At 48.3% G+C, this 21,323-nt stretch overlaps 2 protein-coding genes across 2 annotated transcripts; both read left to right on the forward strand.

Annotated features, from left to right (window-relative positions):
- The first annotated feature begins 2,297 nt into the window (after positions 1-2,297).
- LOC127307276 (glyceraldehyde-3-phosphate dehydrogenase 2, cytosolic) lies at positions 2,298-5,340 on the forward strand. Its single transcript, XM_051338002.2, has 12 exons — positions 2,298-2,432; positions 2,558-2,581; positions 2,674-2,774; positions 3,416-3,531; positions 3,619-3,718; positions 3,809-3,955; positions 4,038-4,098; positions 4,194-4,291; positions 4,441-4,583; positions 4,702-4,785; positions 4,911-5,000; positions 5,102-5,340. Exons 1-12 carry the CDS (start codon positions 2,429-2,431, stop codon positions 5,145-5,147), a joined length of 1,014 nt encoding a protein of 337 aa, XP_051193962.1. The 5' UTR covers positions 2,298-2,428; the 3' UTR covers positions 5,148-5,340.
- Positions 5,341-12,132: 6,792 nt separating this feature from the next.
- On the forward strand, positions 12,133-14,344 carry LOC127307275 (pentatricopeptide repeat-containing protein At3g04130, mitochondrial). The gene is made up of 2 exons (XM_051338001.2): positions 12,133-12,346; positions 12,532-14,344. Exon 2 carries the CDS (start codon positions 12,784-12,786, stop codon positions 14,278-14,280), a length of 1,497 nt encoding a protein of 498 aa, XP_051193961.1. The 5' UTR covers positions 12,133-12,346; positions 12,532-12,783; the 3' UTR covers positions 14,281-14,344.
- Positions 14,345-21,323: the final 6,979 nt, after the last annotated feature.

Below are 21,323 nucleotides of genomic sequence, written 5' to 3' on the forward strand. Positions count from 1 at the left end.
CGATGTGCTGTATCTGGATAGAGCGATGCAAACGACTTAAGCCTACAATAACCAAAGCAAACGATGCAGCAAACACAAGTGACATGTTTTTTTTTTTTTGAACAGGGGATCGGTCACGAAGGACCGAGAAGCTTCATTCAATCGTCGGTGGAATTACATCTTATAGAGAGGGCCTCTGAAGAACAAGAAATTTCAAACAAGCCCTTACATTTTGCACTAAGGACCTTAGAAGAAAATAGAAAAAAACAATCAGGTCCAGCTCCTTCACCACCAAGACGAGAGTGCAACTCAGCGCAGCCAGCCTCGACGTCGCCGGGGACTATACCACTTGGGACGGAGAGGTGGGAGCCTGCTGCGCTGGTGACAAGGGGCCTCCGATGTAGCATGAGAGCCTGGAGGTTGAAATCTTCCATCTGACGCCGGCCGGGAAAGGCAACCGTCACCGACGCCGAAGGGGGGAGTGGTCGCCATTCGACCAAGAAGAACGAAGGCGAACTCGCCATCGTGAAGAAACTCCCGGGAGAAGCATCACTGCTCCCCTGAAACAGATCCGGCCACCTGCAGCCAGAAGCACCAAATCCCTCTTGTTCAACGTCTCCATGACGAGCAACAAAAGGAGATCCTGAATCTTGACCGCCAGCTCCAGATCTGCAGAGAACATCAGCCTTATTGATGGAGTTGTCTGCAGTTTGCCACCCCACCGCATCCGGCTCAGTCCATTGGAGCACTTGGATGAGGAGCAAGACTGCACACCAGCACGAGATCCGGCTGGAGGGATCCAGTGCTTTTCTCCCGGCATATAGCCGAAGCCCAGCATCAAGCCGAAACAGACTACTCCTACTTTTATTCTGCCTACTATATACACTACACAGTCCGGCACCTCGCCTTAGCCAATCCCCGTCGGCATCGCCGGCCAGGATGGCCTCGGGTCGGCCTGGTTCACCGGAGGAGGCTCTCAGGAACTGTAGCAAAGAGAGAGAGTGTAGGGGATAAGAATGAGGTTCCAACAGACATGTAAAATTTCCTCTTGCTTTCTTCCATTACAAGTAGTATCTGATTAGCTGACGCTATCAACATAATAGCAGCAGGCCGTGGAATACATGATGATGATGATAAACTTATTCACATTATCACATAGTAAGAGCATCCGATATTCAGATCTTGAGTGGCAAAAAACTAGACCAAAAAAATTCAGAAATCTATGGAGATCGTAGTAGCAGTCGGTCGGTAGTCTGTAGCGGCGCCGCCCCGTGAGTCTAGGAGCAGAGCCAAGGCATGTTCCGGCTTTGGAAGCGAATCAGAGGCGTCGCAGCGTGTCGCAGCGCCAGTCCATGTCGTCGTCGTCGTCGGCGGCGGCAGCCTCGAGGTTCAGATCGAAGGGCAGCGACGTGGATGGGAGTGGGGCGGCCTCGGCGGAGGCGCCGTCCTCGCACAGCGTCGATGAGGAGGATCCGCAGTAGCTGCGACAGTCCTCCTCGACGGCCGGTGCGCCGATCGCGGCAGCGCAGAAAAGTTGTACCGCCTTAAGAGTGAGATGGGATTTTTAGATAATGAGGAGGGTAAGGTCGACATGATCAAAGAGATGAGGGAAATGCGGGCTCGTGAAAACTACGCTTACCATGTTAAGCAACTCGTGCGCGGTCTGTTTTGGTCAGGGTCACGACAATGATCCTTCCGCAGGTTCACCTACGGAGACTTTGTTACGACTTCTTCTACTCTAAATGATAAGGTTCAATGGACTTCTCGCGACGTCGGGGGCGGTGAACCGCCCCCGTCGCCGCGATCTGAACACTTCACCGGACCATTCAATCGGTAGGAGCGATGGACGGTAGGACAGAGACGTAGTCAACGCGAGCTGATGACTCGCGCTTATTAGGTATTTCTCGTTGAAGAGCAACAATTGCACTCCACCGTATAACCAGATTTGGTACACGACTTGGCCCGTTGGCCGTGGAAAGTCGAAGCAACTATGCCGCCGGTCGTCTGATCATCTTGCGCAAGAAGTAAAGCCAGGCTCCTCGCATCCGACCGACCGGTCGTCTCACCTTCTTGGACGAGAAGCCAGCCGAGCCAGCTGGGTGCGGCCATTCCCCACCGCATATTCCCGTCTCGTGATTATCGGAACCCAAAAAAATCCAGCAGCGGTCCAGGGTTTCCAACGTTCGCCTCGTCACACCTCACCCACCGGAACCTTCTAGAACCCATCGCCGCTCCCCATCTCCGGCCCCACCTGTCATCCAGCGCGCCCACCCATTCCGCGGTACCGAAAAACCGAGGGCGACCCGCACCCCGCGCCGCCTGGCCGGGCCCCACCACCACCGCTATATAAACCCCTGCCCCGCCGATCGCATCGCCATCTCCAGCAGCCGTCCCGATCCCCGATCTGCTTCTCATCTCATCAAACTCTCCGTCCGTCCCAGCTTCCCCCATGGGTAACCACGCCATTCCCCGCTCCCAGTCCTAGATGATCTAATTTTCCTGTTTCTGGTGTCGATTTTTGCTGATTTACTGCTGTTTTTCCCTTTGCTGGATCGATGGATCTCCGTGCTCCGCGCAGCTCCCATCAAGATCGGCATCAACGGTGAGTCCCGATCTGGCCCGATCTGGTTTGCTTCGCCGCTGGCTGTTGTTTTTGGGTTGGTTTCTGAAGGGAGATTTTGCTTGGGGCTGCAGGTTTCGGCCGTATCGGCAGGCTCGTGGCCAGGGTTGCGCTCCAGTGCCCCGATGTCGAGCTCGTCGCCGTCAACGACCCCTTCATCACCACCGACTACATGGTATCGTGTTCGATTCTCCTGATCTGTTACTCGCGTGATTGTTATGGATGTTCTCGTGACGGGATCTCTGGATTTATGTCATATCGGTCCTTGTTTAGATTTGGGCGTGGACGGGGATCATGTTTTTAGATCTGTTCCTAGATTAGTTAGATTTGCTATCTATGGAAAATTTCTCGGTAGACTCGTGCGCTATGCTACTTTATTAGGCACATTGAACTTGCGATTTACGGAAATCTAGGTTCTAAATGGAGTTGTCGATCACCAGTTTGTCTATTGGGAATGGTAACTAACTTTAGATCTGTTCCGAAATTGCGTAGATTTGTTCTCTGTGGATGTTCGTCTCGTTATGCACTTATTATTCTGTCGTAAGGAGGATTCCGAGTGCCTTTTGTTGACGGCATCTGTCTGGTTTACTGTGGAGAATATTATTGTAATCCCTTGTTGGACCTAGTAGTCCACCATGTTGTTTGCTTTGCGAAATGTCCAGATTTATTTTCTGTTCGTGGTTGTTTTCTGAGCATTGGTTAGTGACCTCCAGTGGTTCAGACATCATCTGTGTAGTTTTTGTGGCAGTTCCCATAGAATTCCAGTTGACAATTGGTTTATATTATGGTGCTGAACTACGTGCCTGTAACTTGCAGACCTACATGTTCAAGTACGACACCGTTCACGGACAGTGGAAGCACCACGAGGTTAAGGTCAAGGACGCCAAGACCCTCCTCTTTGGCGAGAAGGAGGTTGCCGTCTTTGGCTGCAGGTTTGTTACCCTTCAATATGTGGCTATCCAGTTGGTCTCCATGTAAAATCATTACAGGCTCATCATTCAGTTTTATGATTTATGCAGGAACCCCGAGGAGATCCCATGGGCTAGCGCTGGTGCTGACTACGTTGTTGAGTCCACTGGTGTTTTCACCGACAAGGACAAGGCTGCAGCTCACATCAAGGTACTATCAGATAGTATTCATTTCGGTGTGGCCTCCTTAACAATTCATGTATATGTATGTACTAATAGTTGTCCATGATACCATTTACAGGGTGGTGCCAAGAAGGTCATCATTTCTGCTCCCAGCAAGGACGCTCCTATGTTTGTCATGGGTGTCAACGAGAAGGAGTACACCTCTGACATCACCATCGTCTCCAACGCTAGCTGCACTACTAACTGCCTTGCTCCTCTCGCTAAGGTGCTTTTAGTAACACTCTGCGCTGCTCAATTTAACCACCCATTTTGTGGAATCATAGACTGATAATTTTTGCTTCTTTCAGGTTATCAATGACAAGTTTGGCATCGTTGAGGGTTTGATGACCACTGTTCACGCCATGACCGGTAAAGCACTTACTGTCTTTTAGGTTGAATGCGCACTTAGTTTGTTTGTCTTTCTCTGATTATGGTCTGATGTATCCGAAATTTGATTTCTATAGCTACCCAGAAGACTGTTGATGGTCCCTCAAGCAAGGACTGGAGAGGTGGAAGGGCTGCTAGCTTCAACATCATTCCCAGCAGCACTGGAGCTGCCAAGGTTAGTACAATTCTGCAGCACTGAAGTGTGTACAGTGCAAATAAGATTACACCGTTTATGTGACGGAATCGTATGCTTCTTCCATTGTAGTTCTCCCTGACGTGTTGTCCTTTATATTGATCTTGTTTTGACTTGTTAATCTTTCGCAGGCTGTTGGCAAGGTGCTCCCAGTCCTTAACGGAAAGTTGACAGGAATGGCCTTCCGTGTCCCAACTGTTGACGTTTCTGTTGTTGATCTGACCGTTAGACTTGAGAAGGCTGCCACCTATGACCAGATCAAGGCTGCGATCAAGTAAGTAATGGTACCACATAGGTGTTTTTATGGTTCTGTATACTGTTGTAGGCTTTAGTTTTCGCATAATATAGTTGGTTTGCTTCGGATGTTTACTTATCTGCTAAAATCCTTTCAGGGAGGAGTCTGAGGGTAAGCTCAAGGGCATTTTGGGTTACGTTGATGAGGACCTTGTTTCCACCGACTTCCAGGGTGACAGCAGGTATTTGTCATTGCTGCTTTCACTGATTCAGATAACATTATCTGAATCTTCTTAGTTAGCACATACAGACCTACTTACAAGGTTCAGCATCTTAACCACTAATGTTTTCACTTCACCAATCACAGGTCCAGCATCTTCGATGCCAAGGCTGGGATTGCTCTGAACGACAACTTTGTCAAGCTTGTGTCCTGGTACGACAACGAGTGGGGATACAGGTTAGTGACCGTTTCTATGGACCCTATGCTACATTGTAAATTTGAATCAATACTTCCTAGATTGAAAGCACTTGCTGAATCCTTGTTTCGTCCCTCTGCAGCACCCGTGTGGTCGACCTGATCCGTCACATCCACAGCACCGCCTAAGTGAGCTAAGGAGCTAAGGCCTGAAGATACAGGGGAGTTGTGGTTTGCCCCAGAGAAAAGAGTGTAGAACTCTTGTTGCGAATAAATTTTTGTACGGAATTATGTCAGTTAAAAACATTTGGTTGGATGTAACCCTGATGGTTGGTTGGGTCAGTTATGGCTCGCATTTTGGCAGTATTATGTACTTGCTTAACCTAATGTGTCTTTCACTCTGGGTTTTCTATTGCTCTCTTGATGCACTGTTTTTGTGGTTGCTCTTATGTGCCACCTATTGAATTGATCATGCATGCCAAAAAAATATAGCTATATGATGATGGTGAGATTGAGAAGGATACTACTTTCATATATCTCCGTCTAATCAGTGCTGCTTTCAATCAATCCTCAAACCAACCGACAATAAATGGTCACCATGTTTTTAGTCCAATTCATGTGCTACCGTCAATGTTTCGGACATACATATCCGAGAAAGAAGCAGTAGCTCGTTTCAGATTTTGTACTGTGTCTGCTTACCTTCTGAATTTTGTGCATTATAATTTTTAATCTACCTCTCTGTCTTAATTAGTTCTCTCACTTTTGTCAAGATTTCCATGTAACCTAGATGTCTCAACTTTCCATCCATGATTGCCATTTGTATATTAAGATGAAACGTGTGTTGCACGTGCGGTCCTACTAGAAAATGCAGCAATCATGTAAATCAAGCTAGGTGCACGAAGATGTTGATCATTGTTTCGGCATGGATGAGCTGAATCGGCCTGTTCAAGGCGCCACGATGAACATGCAAAAATAACAATGAAAAAAGAAATATTGATGTACCTTCCACACTCCAGACGTTGGTCGGACCCATTAAATTTCTTCACTCCAGACGTTGGTCGGATCCATTAAATTTCGATTAATAATTAGGGGATCAATTACTTTTTGGATTGGCACTATACAAAGCATGGCCGGCATGATGTTCGGTCCGGTTACCATCGCCAATGGGGACATCAGCTTGGACCTCTTCATGGAAGTTCATCAATTAACCCGGTATGGAAAATCGTTTGGAAATTGCAAATTCTGAGTAAAGTGAAAATTTTCATATGGTGTTCTTTACATGGCATCCTACATCTGAAAGGCATCTTGGCCAATCGTCATATTGGCAATAACGGTTCATCTCCGATCTGTAGCTTGGGTGCGAAAGATATCCTTCACCTCTTATTTTGGTGCCCATAGCTCAGGAGATGTGGTTAAAACTTGGGATTTATGGTATTATTTAAGACCCTATTGAAGTTGACAGAGCGGGTTCAGCTGTTCCAGAATATTTTCTCAAGAGAGCGGACCTCTTGGCCGCTGAGTATGATCATATTAAGCCGAAGGAACTCATTTCTATCACTTGGTGGTATATGTGGTGGATACAACGACCATGAACCCCAATAAAGTGAGAAAATTACAAAAAACCACCACATATCAGGCAGTTGTTTCAGAAAGCCACCACTTTACGATTTTTTTTCAAAAAACAACCACTATAGAGATAACACGTTACAAATAGCACTGATTCCACTATGATGCTGGTTAATAGCTAAACTGACATGTGGGTCCCGCTGTCAGGATGACGTGGCATGTAAAATTTGTAAAAAAGACCTTGGTACATTATAAATTCTAATTTTATGGTCCACATCTTTTTTAACGACATTTTTTTATTCCTTTTTTAATTTTTTCCACCACATTGACCAATCTAACTGGAGCCCGTCGGGCTCCGGCCAGAGAGATCAGCTACGGCCGGACGCACCGGCGCACTCGTCTCCGCCGTTTCTTATTGCAGGTAATCGCCAAGGGAGTCGAGTCAATGTGGTTTGCGTCGTCATCCCCGACCATCTTCCTCCGTTCCGAGCAATCTCCGCCGTTGACCTCTGCCGCGTCCCAGTCTCCGTATTCTCCAATGGCCCTTGAGTAGTCCCCATCTGCCGCCCCTCCTCCTGGCACGAACGGGAGCTCCACCAAATGAGACGTCGCTGCCTCTGCCACATCCCGGCCACGCTCGTGAACCTCTCGTCGCTGTAGGAGCTGCAGCTCAGCGCCAACAAGGTGTCCGGCCCGATTCCGAGATACTGCGGCCATGGCTTGAGCCGAGCAAGGATTCAATCCCCTTTGCCCCTCCCCTTGTCGCGCCGCCAGGGGCCCGGCCATGCCGGCGCCGCCGCCCCCGAAGCCCTACCCGCGGCGCCACCACCTCCATATTACTCGCTGCTTCCCAGACCACCTCCCGGCGGCAGCCAATCCCACGCGCAGTGGCGGGAGCACCGCAGCTCGCTGCGCCACCTGCGGCACCTCCTCTCCTCGCTCTCCTCCCGGGTCATCCTCTCCCTCGTCACGCCCATCTCCACCTTCGCCGCCGCCGTCGCTGCCTACAACATGCTCGTCCGGGACCACGCGCTCACCGCATCCCCCCTTCCCTACCAGCTCACTGCTCGGCGCTCGTGCTCCTCCTCGTCTTCCGCACAGAGGCCTCCTACGCGCGCGTCGACGAGGGACGCAAGGCCTGGATGCGCGTCCTCACCGGAGCTGGTGCTGGCGGAGCTGAGGGCCTGCGCTGGCGGGGCTGAGGACCGGCGTCGGCGGGGCTTAGGACCGGCGTCGGCATGGCTGAGGGCAGGCGGCGGCGGGACTGAGGACCGGCGGATCTGAGGGCCGACGCCGGTGGGGCTGAGGACCGGCGGAGCTAAGGGCCAACGCTGGCGGCCGACGGCCGAGCACACCGTCCTTTTCTTCTTTTCTAGATGAAAAGGAGAAAATATGATATTTTGACTAGGGGGTCCCACGAAATTTTGCAAAGAAGCCCAGAACTTAAACCATCTTCTCTCTTGACCATTGTTAGTCGCCACGTCAGCTTGACAGCGAGACCCACAAGTCAGTTTGGTGATTAAACTAGCATCATAGTGGAATCAGTGCTAATTGTAACGTGTTATCTCTAGAGTGGTTGTTTTTTGAAAAAAAATCGTAAAGTGGTGGCTTTCTGAAACAACTGCCTGATATGTGGTGGTTTTTTGTAATTTTTCTCCAATAAAGTTGTTCCCCTCTATTTAAATGCATACACACTCAATTCTCTCCATAACTTCAAATGCAGTTGTAGTTGTACAAAACCAGAACCGCACAAAGTTAAGCTTAATGTGGATGCCTCCTTTCATACTGACGTACATGCAGGTTCTGTTGATGCGATACTCCATGATTATCAAGGAAACTTACTAGTTGCAAAATGTTCTTTTATTCCTCATGTGGCCTCTCAATAGCTGCAGCCGAAGCAACCATTATGAAGGAGGGTTATCAAGGAAACTTATTGGTTGCGAAGTGTTATTTTATCCCTCATGTGGCCTCTCAATAGCTGCAACCGAATCAACCACAATGAAGGAGGGTCTAGCCTTTGCCTCCAATTGGAAATGCAATGTTTTATTGTCGAGTCAGGTGATTGAAGCTTGTACTGGAAAGGTGGCGTGGTGAAATGAATCTCCTGCTTTATTTGCAAACATTGTGCACATAAGCGCCTATCATAGATGAAGTTATTTTCAATTATTGTTCGAGGGAAGCAAACAAAATGGCTCATGAGTTAGCTAAGTTTAGTTTGTTAAATAAGCAGTTTTGTAATTGTGCTGGTAAATCCCTAGTTTTCTTTTGAACAATCTCATAAATTAAGTAACTATTATTTGCAACCAATAAATCCTGCTGCTTTCAATAAAAAGGGGTACCTCGCTCCAACGCGAGGCCTCCGACAATGTAAGAGCATGTCTAGCAATGATTGTAAAAAGGCCAACCCGTAAAACGCGAGTACAGGGCACTGAAAATGGTTTTACAAGTTTTACGGGTTGGGTTAACGGGTACTGCTGTGCGCCGCGACTTTTCAACCCGTAAAAACAGGGTTTTAGGCGGTTTCTACGAAATTTCATACACAACATGCATCTAAAGATCAAATAGAATTAAATTTTCAGGCACACAATAATCGTCATACTTTATTACAATAATGTTTCTCACAAATAAATTACAACAATTGTTCGAACTGAATAATCAAATGTTCTGCGGAAAAATAAATAATGAATGGTTCATCTCACACATACAAGAATAAGAATAGGAAACAAAGGAAGCTCATTGGCGTAGGCCATCCAACATCTACTGGTGCTTGATCAAATCATTCTTGAGCTGATGACGAATCTGCTCATTCTCAATTTGGCGATGCATTTCAAGGAAAGCTTCAAGCCGATCGGGGTTCCTCTCGGTTGCACTCGGGTGCCAACATTGTTATAGAAACATGGCAAGTTTAACTCTCCTTCATCCTTGAGGATCATGTTGTGAAGAATCACACAACATGGCATGATGTAAATAAGGGTTTCTTTGTCCCAAAAACGAGTAGGACACTGAACAATGGCAAACTGGGCTTGCAACACACCAAAAGATCTCTCAATATTCTTGTGGGCTGCCTCTTGCGTGGCCTTCGAGCTCTTTAATAGCGAGGATGAGTAGCATCGTCTCCGTGTCCTCCTCGTGAAGCAGCTCGTCGAGGTCCGATTCGTCCGAATCGGAGGACGACCAGTCGATCGATGAATCGACCAAATCCTCCATGGTCGACTCCGCGCTCATCTACGACCGCGAATCACAAATCAGAACTTGTCCAGCGGCGGGCGGCGGCGAAATCAAAGAACAAAGGGCGAGGAACTCACCGTCTCGACTCGGCGGGCGTCGGAGTGCGACGACGACGGCGAAGTCCCGGGCGAGGTGCAGCGGGGCTCAGCGGGAGGCGGAGGAGGACGGATCTAGATTTCCGTGGCGGCGGCGGGTGGAGGGAAAAGGAATTGGGAACCCTAAACTCCCGCGCGTATAGGTCCAGGTCGCCGTTTACTTTGGGTTGCTAGCTCGTAGCAGTACAGGTTCGCGAGGGGATTTTCGTTTGGCCCGTTATTTTTTTTTACAGTTCTACTTGTTTACGGATACTGAAAGACGTCGCGGATGAGCAGAAACCTAAATCCTGACGGTTATTTTACGGATTTCGGCCTTTTACAGCACTTTTAGACACAGCTTTAGCTTTTTTTTTTTTTTTTTTTTGAGAACTCATCCTACCTCTTTATTCAAACTGTCATAAGGCAGGGAATACAAACGCCAACCGGCGGCGACGAAAGCCAAACGTAACGACCCACTGGCCATCCTAACACAAGCTTACCCAGATCATGGGGCTCCTTATTCGACAACCTATTCTCATGCACAAAACTAACCTCCTCTAGATCGCGAGAAGTCCTCTTGATCTCCTGAAGTATCTGGGAGTAGCTACCCTAGTTCTCCTCCTTAAGTGCGTTGATCACCGACAGACAATCACTTGCTAGCCGTACCTTCATGAGAAGAAGATCCTGCGCCAGGTTCAAACCTTCCCTGACTGCAAGTGCTTCCAATACCTCGGGGTTAGATATCCCTGTGATCAGGACAGCTGATCCGCCTAGGTAGACCCCAGAGGCAGATCGCGCCACCGCTGCAACCACGCCATGCTCGCCGCTCCGAGCCACCCCCGCGTCCACATTGATCTTGGCCCAGTTCCCCGGCGGAGGGATCCATATCGGATGTGAGGGACTCGGAGTCCCTTTCCTCTTTGTCTCTGGCTTCATCACCATAAGCTCGTTTAGGAAACTTTCAATGAAGCTATGAGTGCTCAGAGGGCTTTGATAGATGCCCTCGTAGATCGCCTTCCGTCTTGCGTGCCAAATAGCCCAAGCCGTAACACATAGCCTAGTCATTTGGTCATGCGGTAATGTAGCAATCATGGTAAACAACCAGTCTCTTGCCTTAGGCTGCTGTACTTGTGACATATGCTCTGTCATCATCTCATCAGCCAGAGCCCACACACATCTGGACATAGTACAGTCAAGTAAAGAGTGGCGCCAAGAGTCCTCTCCTCCGCAGATCCCACACGTACTCGAGGTCGAGATATGCCGCCTGTGTAGCACATCGGCGGTGGGGAGAGATTGCTTTGCTAAACGCCACAAGAACACCCTCAGTTTGGTGGGTACCTGAATATGCCAGAGCTTAGACCAACACTTCTTCAGCTCCTCGGCATTAGAGCTCGCGGCCCTATTCTCCAGCCAGGCTTCCCTCTTCTCCCTTGTGTTGATCAACATAAGGTAAGCTGACCTCACAGAGAAAATACCCTTCTTCTCGTAGTGCCACGCCCAAAAATCCTCCTGGGCCCGTGTACTTATTGGTATGGATTTTATTTCCTGTACATCCATGGGAGTAAAGCACTCATTCAGAAGATCCAAGTTCCATTGCCTCGTCGACTGAACTATGAAATCAGCAACATGGCTGGGAGGATCATTGGTCAGACTGCACACCGGCCTAAGTGCTCCATCTCTCGGTATCCAGTTATCAAACCACGCATGTGTGGTTGCACCAGTACCAATACGGCGAATTAATCCTTGTGCCAAAACTTCCTTTCCCTCCATTATCGATCGCCACACCTTGGAGGGATGTGACCCCAACTCGGCCTTCAGGAAGTCGGTGCAGGAAATACACTGCCTTCAGAACCCTTGCACTCAACGTATCAGGATTTTTCAGAATTCTCCATCCTTGTCTGGCCAAGAGAGCAAGATTAAAAAGCTCAATGTCCCGAAAGCCTAGTCCTCCCAATGATTTCGGCTTCGTCATCTCTTCCCATGCAACCCAGCATGTCTTCCTCTTCCCATCTTTTGAACCCCACCAGAACTTCCGAATCAGTGAGTCAATGTGTTGGCATAGGCCCTGTGGTAATTTGAAACAGGCCATCGAGTAGATCGGAATAGCTTGGAGGATAGCTTTAATCAGCACATCCTTCCCCCCAGCTGATAAGCATTGCTCATAAGCATTGCTCTAGGTTCGGCCAGTCTATCCTCTCTCTCCATTGTAAGCGGATGTAGACATTTACCTCCACACACTAAGTTCGGCCCGGGGTGTTAAATTCCAGTCGGCCTAGTTCACATATCCGTTTGGGCTTCTCAAGCACTCAGCCTCTCAGTCCATAGCCCATTAATCTACAGCCTACAGAGGAGAGTTCAGGACTGAGGATCGATCGTTCCAGCGACGAGCCAACTGCTTCGCCGCCGCTTGCCCGCTTTGCCTCCGCCGCCGCACTGCCCTATGTCTCCCCCGGCCTCTTGCTGAATTGCTTCGTCGCCACGTTCCACTCCTGCTCGTCGCGCCGCTGTTATCCACAACAGGTGATGAATTTTCCCAACACCCAGACTCCAATCCCCATCAAGCTGTTCGGTCTATGACCTCCACCTCCATTTCCATTTCCATCCTGTCTTCGTCATTGCTGACTGGTAATGTTTACCGAATCAAACGCATTGATATTTCACTAGAACTAATGTTTTTCCTCTTATGTTATTGTGGTCTATTCTAGGGATTAGGAACCAGATCCAGTAGCACTGAACAAAAGAGACCCTCTATTGAGTTGATTCCCACGATGGCATGGGTCCATATTGCTTGATCCTGAACTCTTGAAACTAATTGAGGACTCGGTGAAGAAAAATACAGTTCATACTAGAAGGAAGTATCTGCGATTGGCTATAGCTTCATCTTGCTATCGTCAGCTATTATTGTTAGACTCTGATATTCAGCACTTGGTTTTGCTATTTTCTGTTCCCACCACCTGATGCATTCACTGAGTCTCTGGCGCTGCCATGGTGCTGTGAGAGCCTTGCAATTACTCCCTTCTTGTAGGTTGTCATTATCATCGAAAACCCACGCAAGCCAAGATCTTAACAGCATCGAGCTCACCGTGGAGGAAGAAGCATCAGCATCACAGATCAAGAGTTCCCTCTTGAAGGCACGCAATGGGAGTGTGCAGAATTTGGTTCAGTCCCTTGGGGTTGACTGTCCGGCAATTCAGCTTACAAGTAACATTGTGGATAGCTTGCTATTTAAGTTTGGAGATGACTGGAAGTCTGCATTGGGTCTCTTTCAGTGGGCACAGTCGAGGGACAACTACAAGCACACTGCATATGCTTGTAGTAGGATAATTGATTTGCTTGGGAAGATGAGGCAGCTCGACCAGATGTGGGATCTATTGCCTGACATGCACTGCAGAGGGCTTTTGACTGTTGAGATATTTGCGAAGAGCATCAGGAGGTTGGCAGGTGCAAGGAGATGGAAGGATGCTATTATGTTGTTTGATAAGCTGGATGACATGGGTCTGGAGAGGAATACAGAGACGATGAATGTTCTGCTTGATGCACTTTGCAAAGAAAAGAAGATTGAAGTAGCACGCCAGGTCTTTCTTGTGCTCAGTCCACCCATCCAGCCTGATGCATACACCTTCAACATTTTTGTCCATGGGTGGTGCAGTGCACGTAAGATCGATGAGGCAAAGTGGACAATTGATGAGATGAAATCTCGGGGATTTCCGCCTTCAGTTATCACATACACCGCTCTTCTTGAAGCTTACTGTAAGCAAGAAAAATTTAGGATGGCCTATGAAGTTCTTGATTCAATGTGTTCCGAGGGATGTCATCCCAACGTCATCACTTACACTATGATCATGACCTCATTGGCAAAATGTAATATGTTTGAAGATGCTCTGAGTATATCTCACAGAATGAAGTCATCTGGCTGTAAGCCCGATACACTATACTACAATTCCTTGATTAACTTGCTGGGTAAAGCTGGTCATTTGTCTGAAGCTTCCCAAGTATTTAAGGTGGAGATGCCAATGAATGGTGTGCCGCACAGTTTGGCTACCTATAACACCATGATATCAATCTTCTGCCAGAAAAACCGAGATGAAGATGCTCTGAATGTGCTGAAAGAAATGGAGGCACAGTCTTGTAAGCCTGATATTCAGACATACCGACCACTTCTAAGACTGTTTTTAAACAGAAGAGGCCAACATGGCACCATTCGGAACTTGTTGGATGAATTTGTCAATAAACATAGTCTAGGTTTAGATGTTGATACGTACAGCCTTCTGATACATGGTCTTTATAGAGTTGGTGAGACTGACTGGGCATATCAACTGTTTGAGGAGATGGTTGGTAGTGAAATAGGACCTAGGTATAAAACATGGGATTTGCTTTTGAGTGACGCACAAAGCAAAAACATGGAGCGGCGTGTTGAAAAGATCCGGCACTACATGACTTGCTTTGGCATTTAAGCTTAGATAAATGAGATGAAATATATTCTCCTATATTGTGAAAACATGCAGCCTGTTTGTTGAAGTTTGCAGTCTTCTTTGAAATTTTGCTTTATCTACTCTATGACTTGCTTTGGCATTTAAGCTTAAATAATTGAGATGGAATATATTCTCCTATATTGTGAACACATGCAGTCACTTTGTTGAAGTTTGCAGTCTTATGCTCTTAGAGAGATTACTTTTATATATTCTATGACTTGCTTTGGCATTTAAGTTTAAATAAATGAGATGGAATATATTCTCCTATATTAGGAAAGCACACAGCCTGTTTGTTGAAGTTTGCAGTCTTATGCTCTTAGAAAGTTTGCTTTTATCTACTCTATGACTTCCTTTGGCATTTAAGTTCAAATATCTGTGCTGGAACATATACTCATATATTGTGGAAACATGCAGCCAGTTTGTTGGGAAATTCAATTCGGCTGCCGGGTGCGTATGCTCCCTCTACTAAAAAAATATATTTCGAAATATCGAAAAATTTGGACAAAAAATTCTACATGTACATCTTCATAATATACGTGCGTTCGTCAAGTTTCACCAAAAACCAATATTTTGTGTGGTCTATATAAAAAAGAGAAAGTTTATCTTGTGAAAAACATTATTTTTAGCACCGAATTTTGTCTTTTTTACACACGTCACATGATAAGTTGATTTTTTATGAAAGAATTTTGTGAGCACGTAGCACGTGAAGATGTAAGTGCGAACTTTTAGTTTCAATTTTTTTTTTAAATTTAAAATGTATGTAAGATGCATTTTAAAATATAGAGAGCATATGGACCCATGTTCCAAAACACCGCTCCCTTTGTTTGTTGAACTTTGCAGTCTTATGCTCCTCGAAAGTATGCTTTTATCTACTCTGCTGTGGCAACTATTGCCCCAAGTGCAGGTCCCTCCAGCTGAGTCATCTTGCAAGCTAAATTAAGCCTCACCAACCGATCACCACGTACCAATTATTAGGAAACTATTAGAACTAGGACAAAGGCACCGTCAGATTCACAGGTGACTGCATAAAGGGATGCAGCAAAGAAGGGAGGAAGATGAGCAAGGATGCTAGCACGGACCCCTCCCCACTCCTTACAAGATGGGAACGTTTGATCTCTCCCACAGGTGTGCGTTTTCCTTTCTCCATCTCTCTCCTTCTCTTTGTGAACTGAGAAAGTTTGGTTGAATGGTTGAATTTTGTTTCCTAAAAAAAATGAAAGATGATGCATGTTGTTTCCTTTGGATGTTTTTTACCTCACAATGTGTGGGAGCTTTCAGTACCGGGTATGCCCTTTATTTGGATATCATTGCACGATTTGAAAAAGAAAACCTGGCAAGAGCACTGAGCGTCGGGGCACCGGTCTGTCCATTCCATGTGGGGATCTTGTCCCAGACTGCATGGCAAATGGAAGCATAAGTGCCTAGTCCGCAAAGTCGCCGTCTCGTAATTTTCTTAGGTTATGAAATAATTATTCATGTGAGTGAGGAAATCCATGTTGGGGTCTAGTTCCCATGTGCCAATCCAGTCAGCATATTCCTGACGGTGATATCAATTTGCAAGTAGGTGCATTGCACCACAGGTGCAATTTACTTACTCTTGGAGGCTTGTAATTTGTAGTGCAGAAGAGGAAAATAAGTTCTGGGATTTTGAATCACACAAATAATGCTTGTGCCTGCAGTGCATCATATGCTTGATGAGTGTGGCGTTGTTGCATTCGGAAATAGCTAGCCAATTTTTGGGTATCGTCCAGGGTTTGTCGGTGGTCCTTCGTAGGCTAGTTTGGTTTACCATTGCGGCCTAAAGTTGGGCGCTTTGAAATATTAGAAATAAGCTAGCTATTGGGATGAAGATGATCAACAACCATGCTGACTCTTTGTTCCAAATGTCGATACACATGTAGAGATGCAGGGTTCTGGTCAGATCAACGACCGGAGACTACTAGACGTGGCACTAGTCGAGATTAGGAGGCTCCAGACGCGGACAAGGGAGGACGGATGACGACTACACTGTCGGGTGTGACCGTGGTACCCTGTTTCGTGTGTTGTCATCCACACCATGTTTATAGTGTATTTGTTTAGTTCTAGCTGTGTGAGTGGAACTTGAATTCTGGTATGTCAAACTGATGCTTGGTTTGTGTGGCTTTATATATAAAGATGGCCGTGTGGCCTTAGGTTTAAAAAGTTTGCCTTCTTAGAGCATCTTCACTTGTCTCCCCCATATAGGCTCTGGTGCAGCCTTTTTTTGCCCATATGGGGGGCTCCGGCCTAAACAAAAAATGGGGGTCGACCGGCCCCCAGCCATGACCCCCATACAAAGTATGCACATTTTCCATTACATAAATAAAGACTAGTCATACTCATATCTAGGCATATAGTACATGTACTCATAGTCGCCGTCGCTAGAGGATCCATCGTCGTCGCTAGCCAGGCGCGGCTCGAACCTACGAGGAGGCGGCGGCGGCGGTGGTGGTGGTTGCATCTGCAAAGGCTGTGATGGCGCATGCGGTGGGGACAGATGGCCGCAGCGACTACAGCGTAGGCCGTCGCTGCCACGGCGTGCACGGTAGGCATGTTCCTCCTTCACCCACCAGGATCGGCCAGCCTCCACCGGCGACGGTAGTGGCGGTTCGGATGGCCACGTGTTGGCCCGGGAAATACTTCGGGCCACCGGGCACCTGAAATCGTTGGCGACCATGGCGTACTCTGACAGCGCCTTCCACTCTGGTCCCTCCTCCGGCTCCCCAGCTGCGGGGGAGGATATGGCGTCCGGGTAATGAAGTCGCCGCCATCGCTGCCATTCTTCGGCGGCTGGAAGTGAGGGTATCGCAGGAGGGGGTACTCGCCCGCCAAAATGTGGTTCATCACTCCCTCGAGGGTCCGGCTGCCCCACCATAGGCGCAGTCCAGCCTCGTTGTTGTCCACGGGAGGTGGCCCGTCCCCCTCGTACCTGGCGAGCTCCATATCCCGGCCATTGGCCAAGAAGGCGTCCCAAGTTGTGGCGTTGCCGGGATCCCAACAGGGATCCATGCGTTGCTCGGGGGTGAGCTCGACATAATAGTGGTGAGTGATGGCCGCACGCTGAGCTGCAGCTTGGGGGCCGGGGGAGACCGGCACGCCTCCGGCCCTCACACGCCAGCCTGGGGGGCATATGAACCCCGGCTGGCAGGGGTAGATTGAGGCGCTGAGCACCTCCACCTCCGCGTGCGTGCGAGCAAGATCACCGGACGCCATGGGTGAGATGTGTGGGAGAAATCTGTAAAATTAGGATGAGATGTGGCCCTTTCACCGCTTCCCGTCTTTATATAGCGGCGACAATGGCGGGAAGATGTAGGCGGGAACCCGCGGAACTGGCGGGAAGATGCACATCTCGTTGGCAAGGCTGACCTGCGGCGATTTTCCAGCCGTCCAGCGCCCCCTCTAGGTTCCCTTTCTACTACGTTCGGCCTGGGGGCGCCGGTGGAAAGTTGGGTCGCGCCAGAGGAAAATGTATTCTGGGACCAGCGTTTGGGCGCGTTTTCTGGCGCTGACGCCCCACCAAAATGTATAGGGAGCCTTTGGTTTGGGGGGGGGGGGGCGAGTTAAGTTTTTGGCACTGTAATGTATGGAAATCGTTCAGGTCAGCCCTACTGCCTACTGCCTACCATACCCGTTGGAGCTTTGTTAGCTTGCAAAACAGTTCACCATGTATCTCTCTCTCTCCCTCCCTCCGTCCCTCCCTCCCTCCCTCTCGTTCATCATCTAGCCCCGCCGGATTCCAATCGCATTCCAGGAGCTCCCTAGCTCATGCTCACATAAACTTGGCCATGTGGCAGCCGAAGAAAATGTGGTTACAATCCTCTTGCTCCCCACAGAGAGCGCAGTTCCAGAGGGACCCCTCCGCTCACCAGCTGGTTGCCTGAAGGGAGACGCCCCCTCAGCAGTTGCCAAAGGAAGACCCTGATCTTAGGCAGTACCCTAGTCTTCCACACATCCTTGAAATGTGTGACCGCCGCACCAAGAGATAACCTGCAGTACAACGAGTTGACCAAGTACTCCCCTGAGGCCTCGAGTCCCCAGGAAACCTTATCATTCCCATGACTAATGGGATGTAGATCGAAAACCCGATAGAGGTTTGTCCACTCCACCGTTTTAGCCAAACCAAAGGTTCTCCTAAACCTAATGTGCCATCCCTCGGTTGTCTCGACCCTTGCAACCGTCACATAGGGGTTGTCGCACCACTCAAATAGCCTCGGGAAGCTCGCCCTGAGCGGGGTCGGACCCGTCCACCAGTCAAACCAGAAATAGGTCTGGTTCCCGTCATGAACCTGGTGTTTCCCCCCCAATTTGAAATACCATTTTAGATTTTATATGGCAGTCCAGAATTGGGAGCCCCTCGTCGGAACAAGAGGGGAGAAAAGGTCCTGACTACCTAGATACTTGGCCCATAGGAGGTCCGCCCATAGACCTTCTGCATCCTGGTAGAGTTCCCAAACCCATTTTAGCATCAATGCGATATTCATGAACTTCGTGTTGAGGATTCTCAAACCCCCAAACTCTTTCGACTTACAAACTATGGCCTAGTCTACCATATGGTACTTTTGTTTGGTACCCACTCCTTCCCAAAAAAAAGCGTGACCTTGACTTGTTCATAGTCCCATGAGTCGTGATAAGGGCTAAGCCCAAGGATGTGCCCGATCTTCACGGATTTGGGTGGAACTCGTGGGGGAGGTGGATGAACGCGATGAACACGACGAACGCGGAGGGGAATCGTGGGGATACAACACACACACGCACACAATCGGTTTTCCCTCGTTGGCCAGAACCACCAACTCGATAGAGGTTGCAGGAAAAGACCTTCCGGTAGAAGTCCCGCAAAGAGATCGACAAATCGAAGCTCGCAAGATCTAGAAGGGTGAAAAGATCGGAAGGTTGATAGAAGTGCAAGCAAAAGACCAAATAGGTAGAAGTGCAAGCAAAAGATCAAACAAACGGTAGAAGTCACCAAAGAGATCTTCACGAGTCGATAAGGAGCCCGGGTGGGTACAAGATCAAAGATCTAGGTAGGGTTCCCACAAGGGTGAGCTAAGCTCAGGTTTAATTTCACATCAAGTCTGAATCTCAGATCTGAGCCAACAAGGCTATATATAGTTGGTGGGGCGAAGGGGTAAGTTACATGCTGAATCGGCCAGTTTTGGTGCTGAAACGCGGGTAGGCGGAAGTTCCGACCTCAGGGGGCGGAAGTTCCGGTCGAGCGGAAGTTCCGGTCGTACTCGGCGGAAGTTCCGGCTGGATTCTCTTCAGGCAGCATCTTGGCGGCATCTGGGCGGAAGTTCCGGTCCTGGAGGGCGGAAGTTCCGGTCAGGGCGGAAGTTCCGGCCAACTTCCGGCCTAGTTCCGGAAATGGTCCATTTCCTCGCAGTAACATCCAGTGTTGTTTTCGCGCAATTTCGGAACTTGGGCGGAACTTGGGCGGAAGTTCCGGTGGGGCGGAAGTTCCGGTCCTGGAGGGCGGAAGTTCCGGCCTGATGCTTTTTCCTGGGCGCTGGAGGGCATCTTGGAAGCATCTGGGAGGCATCTGGCCGGAAGTTCCGGTCCTGGAGGGCGGAAGTTCCGGCCTGGGCGCTGTAGCTCCATCTTCATCATTTCCAGCTCTCTCTTCATTGGCTTGGTCTCCATGGCTTGCGTCTTGGTCGATGTACCTGATTGAACATAGGGTATTTGCATGAAGTAGTACGCCATCCAAAGGGGTGTCAAAGGCATACGTAGAAAGGAGCGAATTCACCTCTTGGTGTAGAGCTTTGGCTCGAGCTCGTGTCATTGGACCACGAGGAGGGCTTGTTGGTCTTGAGGAGGCGGTGTCCATAGGCCACCCCGTATCAAGTCGAGTCGTGTAGGAGGTATAAACCCATCACAAGCATTGGTAAACTCGAGAGACAAGAGTAAGTCAATTCCACCCTCCCCGATGAGGCTAAGAAAAGACCCTGCCATGGGTCTACCCTATGACCCACCTTCTCCGCGAGGATGTGCCAGTCAGCCACAGAAAGTGTTTTATCGAAAACTGGCAACCCCAAATATTTCATTGGTCCCAGTTTCGAATTTAGATCCTCAGCTACACTTAGCTCACTACTAGGAATCTGACTGTTTATGACGCCTCAAAAAAGTCACTGAATCGTCACTAACTGGTTCGTGACATTTTTGTGACGTTTTTGCGAACGTCGAAAACTAAGCGTCAGCAATGACTGGAAGTGACGGTCTTCCTAGGAACATCATAGACGTTTGTGATGTTTTAGGAACATCATAGTTTTTACGACGTTTTAAAACCGTCGTTGTTGATCCGGCCAGGCCACGTAGGCAATCCGACGTGGCAAAATTGTGACGAAAAAATAACATCGTTATTTGAAATCAGCCCAGTCCATTCAGTCTGTTATATGGGCCAAGCCTAGTAATGCTGATTTTTTTCTTTGTTGGGCCTTGGCCTGTTACGAGCCCAATCTTATTGGACCTTGGCCTTTTTAGCTTCCATTTTTTAACCCACTGTTTTTGGGCCGTTTTTTTCACGAGCATCTTGGATTGGGCCTTGGCCTTTTTAGGGTCCATTATAGTTTTGGGCCTTGGCCTTTTTGGTGTCCATTTCAGTTCTGGGCTCTAACCTTTTTACAGTCCAGTTATTTTTTGGGCTTTTGCCCTTTTCGGCCTTTTTAATTCCTACTTTTGAAAATGCACGCATATATACTAATCAATATTTGGTTGGGCTGTAGCCTTTTAAGAGCCCATATATTTCCAGGCTACCTTGGGCCTTGGCCTTTTAACATACAACAATAGCCCAACATCACAACATCTAAATTAGGAAATTCATCAGCTAAATTCAAAAAACAACATTGCAAATCTGCAAAATTCACAACATCATCACAACATATATAGCAAAATGACTAGGTTCACATATTCACGAACATGTTCAACAACAAGTTCACAGATTCATCAAAATGACCACCAATTCGCAACAAAAATGTTCCACAAAGGGCCAACCTCCCAGGACATAAGACCAA

This window comes from Lolium perenne, chromosome 6, assembly GCF_019359855.2.
Source record: "Lolium perenne isolate Kyuss_39 chromosome 6, Kyuss_2.0, whole genome shotgun sequence".
Taxonomy (NCBI): domain Eukaryota; kingdom Viridiplantae; phylum Streptophyta; class Magnoliopsida; order Poales; family Poaceae; genus Lolium; species Lolium perenne.

Excerpts from the sequence above, each read along its gene's own strand:
- LOC127307276 (XM_051338002.2), top strand. Across the intron at positions 2,775-3,415 it reads TCATCACCACCGACTACATG|ACCTACATGTTCAAGTACGA; the intron begins GTATCGTGTTCG and ends TGTAACTTGCAG. Across the intron at positions 4,584-4,701 it reads CAGATCAAGGCTGCGATCAA|GGAGGAGTCTGAGGGTAAGC; the intron begins GTAAGTAATGGT and ends AAATCCTTTCAG.
- LOC127307275 (XM_051338001.2), top strand. The coding sequence starts at position 12,784 with ATGCATTCACTGAGTCTCTGGCGCTGCCATGGTGCTGTGAGAGCCTTG.